Genomic DNA, 12,627 nt, shown 5'->3' on the forward strand with positions numbered 1-12,627 from the left:
CCTGATAGAAACAATGCCGCCACCTTCAGTCCCCCACTCCAACGCGCCCTGCATGTCTGCATTTTACCACCCAGCTCTACAGATGTTCACAGCTGAGGAATGGCTTTGGCTGAACATTATTTGACTTTAACATTTACAATGCACATTTTATTGCTTACTTCACAGAAACCAGGACACTGTGCTGACCTGCTGTTCTTGTTTGGTCTGAAAGCAGTTCTGTTCTACAGAGACTGAACCTGCGCTTCTTATTTAGACTTTTTAATATTACTGTCATTTATGGCTTTCTTTAACTTACTGTCTGTTGCCACAGCTGAAACAGCAGTTTAGTATACTCCAGGTTAGAAGGACAGGAAGGGCACCTATATATAGCTATAAGATGAATATGATGTGGTGACAGCAATTTAAGGAAGGTTGCTGATGGAGTAGAGTCAGCCTGCTTTTGGATTTTTAAATCCAGTGATCATTTTTAGGTGCAGCTCTGCAGGAGAAACTGAACGACTGTAGTTTTAATGAACTCGCTGCTTCCAAAAATATTCCTTTATTGGGTGTTTTTGATAATAGTGATGGAGAATAGTTTGCAGCACAGTGCAGAGGGTTTCACTTGAAATTAACCGAGTCTAAAGGGCGTAGAGTACAGTGAATATGTGGACAGTTATGCACAATCTGCTGTTGTACGTGACTGCAGTGGATTTGTTTTTATTACATTATTAATTTATTGTAATTTATTATTATGAATTTATATTATTGATTTTGTTTTTATTATATTATTAATTCTGATTAGACTGAATTTATAGTAACGACATCAGCCCTGCATTTGCTCTAAATGACCTGGATTCTCAGTCACATTGACCTTCATCATTATTATTATTATTATCATTGTTATTATTATTAGTATTAGTATTGTTGTTATTATTCAGGGGCACAGCACTAACAGGTAAGCACCTTCATTCCCACACCAGATGGAGACCCGTCCTTGAGTCTGTTGGAGGTTACTTCCTGTTAAAGTTCCAGATGCTGCTCACTAATATTCTACAATCGTCTTACGCCGATGAGATTGTTATGATAAAAATAATGGGTAATTGAATTAATTACAGGTGAGAAAGTGCTTGTGTGAATGTGTGAACGAGGTATGCTGTGTACAGTAAAAGGCTTGAGTTCAGCATTGTCCATTACTGTTGTACTGATGTTACTCTGCAGTCGCACACATTCAGGGATATTGCATTTTTTTTGTTTTTATAGGATACTCTGATGACTTCACACATCACCGTTGCAAACAGGCACACAGCTCCTCACCTCACTAACAGCTGAAGTATTTGTATCACACTTTAGGAGGAAAGTATTAAACACTTATCATTAATGTTTACCTGTCCAGTTTAACTCTAACAGCTCCGTGAGCCGTCTTCTTTCCTTAACGTAGTGGACTGTAGTTAATAACTGGAAAAATTAGTGCGGGTGTTTTTGAGATGTTTGCTATTCTCATGTTGCAGGATGGGATCAGAATCTTTCTTATGGTATCAAAGATGGTATCGAGTATTTTTGCGAATATCAGTATCGAGTTTGAAATTCTAATATTGCGATAACCTAAATATGAAGTATTTAATGTATATTTTTGAACATCTGCTCCAGTTCCCAAGAGTCTTTAGTTTTGATTGATTTGTGTGATTGACTGTGTGACGGTGTAATCGAACGATGTAAAATTCCTCCATTTCTTGACCTGACATTTGGCTTTTTGTGATATTTTAGGGCTGAAAGTGCAGTAAAGTTGTTCTCACAGCAAAAGGTCAGCCTGTGGTGATTAGCAGTTTTGGCTGTGGAGAAGTCTGCTTATTGCACTGCTGATAGGTGGCTTGCTCGCTGCAGAAGGAAATTGAAGTATTGTGTGTTATTTTCCTGTTCTGCTGCCTGTTGAGGTTCAGAAATGAGTAACCTGTCTCTCTCCTATTTCAGCCTACTCCACTGTATCGGGTGTAAATGGACCCCTGGTGATCCTGGATAATGTGAAGGTAAGGCTGCAAAGAAATTCTGTTTTTATCAGGCTTTCTGTCTGTGGTGCTGCTAATACTTGTTCATCTATTGTGCAGATCCTTTTACAATATGTATTAATTAGGTTGCAAATAGTAGCGCTATCGCACGGTAAACTCCAAATCTTTGTAGAAGTCAGTATAAATCAGCACTTTACTGGCCGATGTGCTCATTTATAATAACGATAAGAATGTGTTTTTCTGTTGCTGTAGTAACAGTGTTGAATTTCTTTGAATTAGTTCCCCAGGTATGCCGAGATTGTTCACCTGACCTTGCCAGATGGTACCAAGAGGAGCGGGCAGGTCCTCGAGGTGATTGGAAGCAAGGCAGTTGTTCAGGTAAGAAATAGTGAGTGGAAACTAAAACATATCATCGGAGAGCCTCTGTGCTGTAAGCTCTGTGCACTGTGTAATTGCATTATGCTATCCTTACTTGTGCCCATGCCCCAATGTCCAGTTTGTTTCATTACTGATCGCTGTTTGCTGATTATGGCCTGCTTGAAAAGGTGGGTCAGGGTTGGTTCGGTTGCACTCAGGAAAGGTAAATATACAAACTTAGTGATAGCTTATGCCATAAAAATTGCTTATACATAAAAATATTTTTCCAGTTTAGCTGCCAAATACATGAAATGATAAGATGATATGGGGACCAAAACATACACAAAAATCAAAACCTGGTTGGGCACCGGTCAAGCTCCTAAAATACATTTATTATCCATCCATACACTGTAACTTACTATTATTATGTTGCCTGAATGCTCCATAGTAGCATACTAGCCTTTTTCATACTATCCATAATAACCTTATAGAAGAAGGAAATTTTCTATGCAGAGACCAATAGCACCTCATACAGCTTTGCATGGTGGTTGGTTGGAACCAAGCAATCAGCAGATATAAAGAGGTTATGGTTGGAGGTATCCCACCAAATAAACATAAAACTGAAAAAGAGCCTGGCACAACCACCACATAAATCTAGAAACACAGACATGCACCGTGAGTGCACACAGGCACACAAAAGAAGGGATAGCAGACAATAGGTCAAAATTGCTAAACTGCAATCTAACTTACCATTGATAATTAGAGCAGGAGATAACAGTTGTAGGTCTTTGATCAGTGTGCTGCAGTTTCATTTTAGCAAATATGTCAGTGTAGAGCAACTAAAACAAAGGCTGCGCATATTTATTTGTTCAAGCAAACTGTGACTCTGATAAACCAGCACTGTTTGCCTAAAGTGAGCCTTCCTATCCATTTTTGTAGTATTTGCATTTATTTATTTATTGCCTTTCCTGTCCGGCACTGTAGCAATCAGAATTATTGTCTGAAGGCCAAGAAACATGCCTAACAGATTTATTTTCCGAAGTAAACCATTATGACTTTGCTATACTGGTCCACTTGATTGTCATATTTCATTCAACCTTTATTATTTATTTATTTTTTACTTCTACATTAAAAAAAAAAAAAAACAAGCAAAAATTCAATTCAATTCAATTCAATTTTATTTATATAGCGCCAAATCACAACAAAAGTCGCCTCAAGGCGCTTTATATTGTACAGTAGATAGCACAATAATAAATACAGAGAAAAGCCCAACAATCATATGACCCCCTATGAGCAAGCACTTTGGCGACAGTGGGAAGGAAAAACTCCCTTTTAACAGGAAGAAACCTCCGGCAGAACCAGGCTCAGGGAGGGGCGGCCATCTGCTGCGACCGGTTGGGGTGAAGAAGGAAAACAGGATAAAGACATGCTGTGGAAGAGAGACAGAGATTAATAACAGATATGATTCGATGCAGAGAGGTCTATTAACACATAGTGAGTGAGAAAGGTGAGTGGAAGGGAAAAACTCAATGCATCATGGGAATCCCCGGCAGCCTACGTCTATTGCAGCATAACTAAGGGAGGATTCAGGGTCACCTGGTCCAGCCCTAACTATATGCTTTAGCAAAAAGGAAAGTTTTAAGCCTAATCTTGAAAGTAGAGATAGTGTCTGTCTCCCGAATCCAAATTGGAAGCTGGTTCCACAGAAGAGGGGCCTGAAAACTGAAGGCTCTGCCTCCCATTCTACTTTTAAATACTCTAGGAACAACAAGTAAGCCTGCAGAGCGAGAGCGAAAAAGAGAACAACGCTGTAGGGAAACCACAGCAACAACCTAAATAAGCATAAGTAACAGTAAATAATACATATTGAATGTTACTGAGCAGCACACAAAACCGACAACGAACTATATGCTTAGAGGCAGCAGCCAAGGAGTTCACAAGGTTTCTCCATGCAACTGTGTGGGGAGCCATAGCCCTGCCCCCAATGACATGAAGCAGGCATGGAGGAGATCCAGGCCCCAGACGTCTAGAGGCCACCCAGAGCACAAGAGCCCCAGGAGGACCACCGGAGGGGCAACTGCAGTACCCACCTAGAAAAGAGCTGAGGAGAGCCGCAGACAGGGGGTCACCCAGCAGCCACGGGGAAGAAGCTAGCTGGCTATGCCAGGGTGGACTGAACCCCAGGCTTAGAGGCCTGAGATCTGAGGGCCCCACACTCCCCAAAAGGAGCCCGTTCGAGCCACAGGCGCCAGGTCCCGCCAAGCAGCTGCCGGGAGTGAGCCAGTACACACCCGAGCCCCGGACACCAAGAACCACCAACGCACCGACGGGTGGTGGCATCAGATGCCAGCACGGAGTGTGGTGAAGTCGCAGCAGATAGCCCCGCCCCTCCCTGAGCCTGGTTCTGCCGGAGGTTTCTTCCTGTTAAAAGCAAGTTTTTCTTTCCCACTGTCGCCAAAGTGCTTGCTCACAGGGGGTCATATGATTGTTGGGTTTTTCTCTGTATGTATTATTGAAGGGTCTACCTTACAATATAAAGCACCTTGAGGCAACTGTTGTTGTGATTTGGCGCTGTATAAATAAAATTAAATTGAATTGAAAATTCCTCCTCCCGGCCCCCCGCCCCAGATTGCGAACAGAGAATGGGGGGTGTGAAGACCCCATACCTCACTCCACCCGCTGATATGTGGCGTTGCTCATGGTACCCTCTGCCGCTGGTGTCAGCACAGGCTCTCCCGAGAACTCTCAATGTCTACATGTATTTAAAATTGAGAGGTGGGCACCGGCACTGGAGGTGAGGCTGAATAAACAGACCGTCCTCCGGACGCCGTTTGCTGTGCCCACTCCCAAAGCCCTATATGTATGTGTGTGTCATGAGAGTGTAAGTAATGCAAGTGTGTAAGTTGTAGAATAAAATTGAGGCCCAGGTGGCCAAGAGGGGACAGAGGAGGAATGCCTTCCCTGCACCTCAGTGACGCACCTGTACCTCTGCATGTGTGGTGGTGTGATGGCAATTCCGGATGGCGAGGGAAGGATTGGGGGGGGGGGCACAGTTCCCCATCTTTGGAGACCGCTCCTCCGCTGATCCCGGTTGGCACCCCCAACATTCAATCAGCTCCCAGACTACATAAGACTATAGACACCCAGGTTGAGATTATCCTACACCTCAGCTAGACCGTTCCCCCATGCACGCATCCACCCACAACCCCGGCAACACACCAACCAGGACCCAAGCCCCCAAAGCCCCAGCCAAGAGGCGGAGCACTCCCAGAACCCCAAATCCCCAAGCCCACCCCAGACACACCCAGGGGCAGCTAGGCTACCAGGTCGGTAACCTATGTCTGCTGACACAGACCCTCCCCCAGCTGTGCTGCACGCAGGTGCCAGAAAAACACCACTCAAGAGCCACCAGAGTCCCATCCAGGTCATGACCACAGCCCCTGGGTTGTAATTGTCGGGTGTATTGCCTTGACAATGTGAGCAGTTGTTAGAAGCCCATTTTCAACATCCATTGACTGTATAGTGCACTCTATGTAGTATTTTGTATTGTATTAATTGTAGACTGGGATTTCTAATCAATTTAAATTCAAAGGGAACCCACTGAGCTACGCCCATAAATTCCATCCATAAAAATTACGAAGAGAATCGGTGACAAAGGGCAGCCGGGCAGAGTCATCACACACCAGGAACGAGTCTGACTTATTGCTGGCTATGCGGACCAAGCTCTTGCAACTGACTGAATGGCCCGTAGCAATGGGGCAGACACCCCATTACTCCCGAAGCACCTCCCATAGGACACCCTGAGGGACACGGTCGAATGCTTTCTCAAAGTCTACAAAACACATGTAGACTGGTTGGGCAAACTCCCATGCGCCTTCAAGTATCCTTGAGAGAATAAAGAGCTGATCCAGTGTTCCACGACCAGGACGAAAACTGCATTGTTCCTCCTGTATCCGAGGTTCGACTAACGGACGGACTCTCCTTTCCAGCACCCTGGCATAGACTTTTCCAGGGAGTCTGAGGAGTGTGAGCCCAACAACATCCAGAGCCTTCAGGAACTCAGGGCGGACTTCATCCACCCCAGGGCTCTGCCACCAAGGAGTTGTTTAACTGCTTCAGTGACTTCGCCTCCAGAGATAGGTGAGTTTCCCCCTCGTCCCCAGACTCTGCTTCCTCCATGGAAGATGTGCCAGTGGGATTAAGGAAGTCCTCGAAATATTCCTTTCATCACCTGACAATGTTCTTAATCGTCAGCAGTGCTCCACCCACACTATACACAGTGCAGGTAGAGCACCACTTTCCCGTCTGGATTCGCCTCACGGTTTGCTGAATCTCTTCGAGGCAGTCCGAAAGTCTTTTTCCATGGCCTCTCCGAACTCCTCCCACACCCGAGTTTTTTGTCTCAGCTACTACCGCTTGGCCTGTCGGTAACTATCACCTGCCTCCGAAGTCCCACAGGCTAAACAAGCTCGATAGGCCTCCTTCTTCACCATGGTGGCTCCCTTCATCTCTGTTGTCAAAGGACTGTTGCTGCTACTACGATGACCTGGATGACTGAGAACCTTCACAGACTTCATCTCTGCTGTCTACCATTTAGTTCAGGGGTTACCACCACCACAGGCAACAACCACCTTGCGGCCGCAGTTCAGTGCAGCGGCTTCAGCAGTGGAGGTGCTGAATATGGTCCATTCAGACTCAATGTCTCCAGTCCCCCTCAGACTGCTGTTGAAGCTCTGCTCGAGGTGTGAGTTGAAGATCTCATGAACCGGGGCCTCTGCCAGGCATTACCAGTGCACCCAAACGTATACTGAGGGTGCGTTGTCCGGCATCCTCCCCCGCCACCTGATCCAACTCACCACCAGGTGGTGATCAGTTGACAGCTCACCCCTGTCTTTACCCGAGGGTCCAGAACATGTGGAATTACTCATTGATTCTAATCTTATCATTCTCTAATAGCAGCAGGCTAAGATTAATGTGAACCTAATGCATAATCCTGAACATTTCAGCATGTAGCAGCAGCTTATTTTGAACCATGTATCAACCTTCAGAGACTACCGTGTAGTGTCTGGTTAGTGAGGGGAGGAGCTCAGCGCCGGACTGTCTGCAGCTTAGCCATGTAAAGTCCCATGTTGGCTGACGGGGGCAAATACAGCACTGTTGTATTAATTCATATATTGATTAATATGTGAGCATTGAGGGATTTGTTAATGAATTAATTTTTTTGACAACCCTGATAATCACTATCAATAAACATGTAACTAGACGTGCTGAGGATGTGTGTAGACAATGTGTCAATCTTTGCTACCTTTCTATGTTGCTTTAGGTGTTTGAGGGAACATCAGGTATTGATGCCAAGAAGACGGCGTGTGAGTTCACTGGTGATATCTTGCGTACCCCGGTGTCAGAGGACATGCTAGGTATGATCAGCATGATTTAATGATTAAAATGCTATAGCACGCTGAATTAATGTAGTCGGCATTTTTCCTTGTTACGCTAATTTCTAAATAAACTGTAAAATCAAATAATTAAATCAAAGCTTTTATTTGAATGTTCTTGAATCTCTCAATCACTGTGATTTTCTCAGTACAACACAAGGTTACATACATTTGAATAGAAGCAAAAAGTAGAGCTGATTTTGTTTTTTGAAGTATCCGTCATCACTAACATGAGTTTATAATTGCTGGCACTTGTTACTTCAAAGTAGCTAAAGTAGCACAAAGTAGACAGAATGTTCTTGCAGGTCTCATCTCATTAAACAATGATGTAATGTCTAAATGCCTCCTTACCGAAATATTTTCTTTTATAGGTCGTGTGTTCAATGGTTCAGGCAAACCTATTGATCGCGGGCCGACTGTTCTGGCTGAAGACTACTTGGACATCATGGGTACGTTAACCTCATATTTTCCTGCTGCTAAGTCATATAAGAATGCAATGTCATAAACTTATGAAATACCTTATGAAATAATTCAGGTACAATGTCCTAAAAAATCACCAGATAGTTATTGTTAGGGTTTTATTTTTATTATTATTACTTAATCTTGACCAAAGCTCACTCAGCAGTATATTCTGAACTGTTTTACTATCCCAGGTGTGAACTTGAGTGATGAGTGAAATACACAGTGAAATACCACAATAACATTAATAATGTCTTTAACAGGAAATGTTTTTATTTTGAAGTACAGGAAATGATCCTAGCATTCTGCTACTCGCAGAATAGGAAGTAAATGTTCAAATGTTGAGTACACAACAGACATAAATGTCAGTCTGCTCTCATTCTGCAATCAATCAATTTATTTATAAGCACATTTAAAAACAACACGGGTTGATTAAAGTGCTGTACATAGTAAATAGGTAAAAAGTAGAACAAACACACACAAAGAACAATCCAAAGCCAGTGAGTAAAGCTGTTTCAGACAGGTTTTAAAGATGTCGAGTGTTGGAGAGATCCTGATATGAGGAGGCAGACTGTTCCAAAGTTTGGGGCCGGTCTCCTCTGGGCTTTAGTCTTATCACCTTATCAGCTGACCCATGTGTGTCAGTTTTGATGGCTGTTTTGGCTGAGCCAATGTATTTTAAGTTGGCTCAGCTAACGTTATGTCAGGTTGGTGCATAAGATGAGCTATCGTGTTCATGAAATTCCCAGAGTATTTAAATTTATGTAATAAAATATCGATACTCCGTGTCCGTGTGTTGATCCAATATTCCCATGCCAAATATCACTATACTATAGATTTTTTTCCCCGTACCGTTACAATATACCCGACCAGTCAAACGTTTGGGGTCCTACAATCCTACATTTACCATCAATACTTTATCCACACAGTGCATTGAATATTAATGCTGTTGTCTAAGGTAGAAACAGTAGATGTTACTTCAGTAGTCACAGCCTTGGGTCCTTTTATAAAGTGATCTGTAAGTATTTAAGTCCTTTCTTCTGGAACAGTCTTCATAGGTTGGATAGCAGCTCGGTAGGATTAACCCTAACCCCGGTCAACAGGACAACGCCCAGCCACTGCTTTTCTTAATGGTTTATATTTGGAGCTGTGCTGCAGCTCGTGGTCACACTAAAGGACCACAGTGGTTCTAATCTTGTGGCAGCTACACGGTTTGACATGCTGTTGTGAAATATTGATAGATTAGTGCCGGTGAACCACATGAGTGAGAGTTCCTGAGAGCAGGTCTCTGTGCACATCCTTGGATAACCCCATTCAAAGTCACTAATGAGTTATGACTAATTCTCTGCACCCCTCATTGCTCACGACGGTAGACCAGGTTATCCATTAATTGAAAGGCCTGTCAGATGTTTTCTGTGCCAGATACTGACCTGTGTAAGGTGTCTGTCTTTGACTTTAAGCAGGCAGTAGGACTATGAAAGTGCTCTATAAGTGCAGTTACCCTTTGGTCATATAGTAAGCAAGCAACGGCTTAATTGGCAGAATTCCTAACAGTCATTTGTCTAATGTAGCTGTTGTCCTTGTACTATTATTTAATTACTGCACCTCAGAAGAGCGTGTTGTAACTGTAATAGGAAATATTTTCATTGACTCAGTATGTAGCCACTGTAACTAGAATGTAAACTATGCTCAGCAGTTTTATTAGAGCACATGAATGTGCAGTGTAAGTTAGCTTCCACAATAACATGATATAATTGATTCTGATTGTTCATGTCAAATTAATAATCTCACTTTCCATTTAAGCAGTTGCACAGCCTTTTGCTCTCTATCACCATTTTCTTATTATGTTTTTTCTGTTGCGTGTTTTGTCTGGTCAAGTCTGTGGGACTGACCTGTATGATGAACAGTGAAGTGTGCTATTGCTTCCTTTGTGTCCAGCTGAATACATGTTTCTGTCTCCCAGGTCAGCCCATCAATCCTCAGTGCCGTATCTACCCTGAGGAGATGATCCAGACTGGCATCTCGGCCATTGATGGCATGAATAGCATTGCTCGAGGACAGAAGATCCCCATTTTCTCTGCTGCTGGGCTGCCCCACAATGAGGTGAGATCAGCATACCATTTTATTTCTTTAGTGACAAAGCCAAGAAGTCTCAATGCTGGGCCACTAGGTACCATTGGAAGCACTGAATATCTCTGTTTATCTTTATGGAGGATCAATCCCCATCGTAAACACCAGAGCATACCTGAATATTAGCTGATATAAGTGTGTTCAGCATTATGTTCCTGTGTAGTGTTTGCTGTGTCTGTAGTGGCTTCAGAGTGAACTCTGATAGCATCTTCACATGATGCACTCGAGTCAGCGTCAGTTTAGGCAGAAGACTGAAAATAAGGTGACCCTTCCCATTGTATGTAGTCTGTTGTAACAAGAATAACTTCATTAAACCAGTTGCATTACTTCCTGTTCATTTGGTATTGCAAGCAGATTTTGACAAGGAAGAAGTACATGGAGTAAAAAACAAAAGTAATCTGCCTCTATCTGGTCTGTAAGTCTGACATCATTAGCTGTTTCTGGGTCCTAAACTGCGTCCACTTCAGGTCCCAAAGTCAAACGAACACTGCAGCATCACTGAGAGTTAAAAACTGTCTAAATTCTTTAATCTTTAATAAAATGATCAGTGTTGCTGCTTTACCAGGTGTAACAATTAAGTACTTACCACATTTAACGGAGTTAGAAGTTAGCAGGAAGTTAGCTCGCTAGTTTCCACCTAAGCATGGTATAGCATGTTCTGACTGAGAGATTTCTGACAAAATTCAAACGAACAGCTCTGCTATCACTTCCAACATAAATGAAGACCGAAAACTAAACAGCAGTGACGTTTGTAGGGTTACTGAAGTTGGGCTAGCTGGTATATAATGATGTGCTACTGGATCGCTAGTGACACAGCTATGTTAGCATAATATAAACAGTGAAGCTGGAGGATGAACGCTAACTTTTTTCCACTCGATGAACGTAAACAATAGGGTTCCCGATGATTAGGGACAAATGCAATCGCATGGCAGGATGCTGTAAACGGACCAAAGTTCAGTCAGGAGAACAACTGAGATAATCCATCCACAATAGCGATTGACAGACCACGTGACTTTCGCGCATTGCATGCCGGGCAATGGTGGCAAAACAATCAAAGCAATGCATCAAACGCAAGCATTTGCAGCACCGCAAAACGTTCATTCTCCGGTTCCAATACCTTCTTGCTTTTTCTTTGCCCCCCAAAAAGGTATGTACAAAAACTAAGGAGAACAATGCCGGTCCGTACAAAGACAGACTTGATGAAAAGTAAAAAAAAAAGATACGAGGAAAAAATCAAAGGAGTGAGAGGGTCAGACCCTTACGAGCACACAGAGTGGACAAAAGACGTCAGCGTGCTGCCCAACTTTCACCACGCTCAGATTTATAATTATACGGTTCTTGGAGTGAGTGCATACACTCATGAAGTTTAGTAACTTCAGGTCACTGCAACAAGCCCGGGTACAGTTTACCGACGGATGGGTACAGGACCTTGAAATGCACCGTGTAGAACGACCATCGTACAAACAAAGGTAAGTTTACCAGTCTCACAATTTGTTGTCATAAATACACAATCGTTAACCGTTTATTAATATAACCTTTGAGCTCAACGGTAATTAATTAGTAGTGGAAATAATTTCTGGTACGCATTACAGAAATGTAGCAGTGACAATAATATTGTATGCTGTAATCGTACTGGGCAATTAGTGATACAAAAAAACTGTTTTATCCTGTGAATAAAATGTTTTTGTCAATGTACCGTGGTAATAACAGAAGCGAAACGCAATATTCTGTCAGGACAATTCACTATTTATGCACATTAAACAAAGGAGCATAGCGCGACGATTTCTGTTCAGCGCCAGACTTGCTTGTAACCTATATCACCAATTATGTTATGGAAAATGACGTATTAACTACTACAAAACACTGACCTTTGTGGAAATGCTTGGAGCAGACTAACATGTGAGCTGGAGTGTTCTGAGACGTTATATTTGGTCTTTGAATGGCTGCAATCCAGGCCATCCGTCGGCTCGTTGTTACTTCGGAAACACGGCTCGAACAATTTCTCTTCAACAACGTAATCCGATAGCAACTGATCTCTTTACCCGTCGGCTTCCCGTGGCTGTCATGCGACCAGCTATTGCAGTTAATAATACAACAGCTTCTTGCCATTTTTTGTGTTTCTTTTTATCGCTGTGTGACTGATTTCAATTGAAAGCCTGCGTGCGCTAGTACCTTTTGCCACGAGTTCCCAGAATCCTTTGCGGTTTTACCCCTGAATGACGTCACATTTTCAATCTCTATACGAGGTTAGTCATTAATATACT

The 12,627-nt window shown here is 42.9% G+C and overlaps 1 protein-coding gene across 1 annotated transcript in view; it reads left to right on the plus strand.

Moving 5' to 3' along the window:
* atp6v1ba (ATPase, H+ transporting, lysosomal, V1 subunit B, member a) overlaps nt 1-12,627 on the plus strand; it is a 41,938-nt gene that overhangs the window by 14,642 nt on the left and 14,669 nt on the right. Inside the window, 5 exon segments of the mRNA XM_003454994.4 lie at nt 1,948-2,003; nt 2,262-2,360; nt 7,663-7,756; nt 8,146-8,223; nt 10,197-10,336. Coding sequence (XP_003455042.1) covers nt 1,948-2,003; nt 2,262-2,360; nt 7,663-7,756; nt 8,146-8,223; nt 10,197-10,336 — 467 coding nt within the window.

This window comes from Oreochromis niloticus, linkage group LG13, assembly GCF_001858045.2.
Source record: "Oreochromis niloticus isolate F11D_XX linkage group LG13, O_niloticus_UMD_NMBU, whole genome shotgun sequence".
NCBI lineage: Eukaryota > Metazoa > Chordata > Actinopteri > Cichliformes > Cichlidae > Oreochromis > Oreochromis niloticus.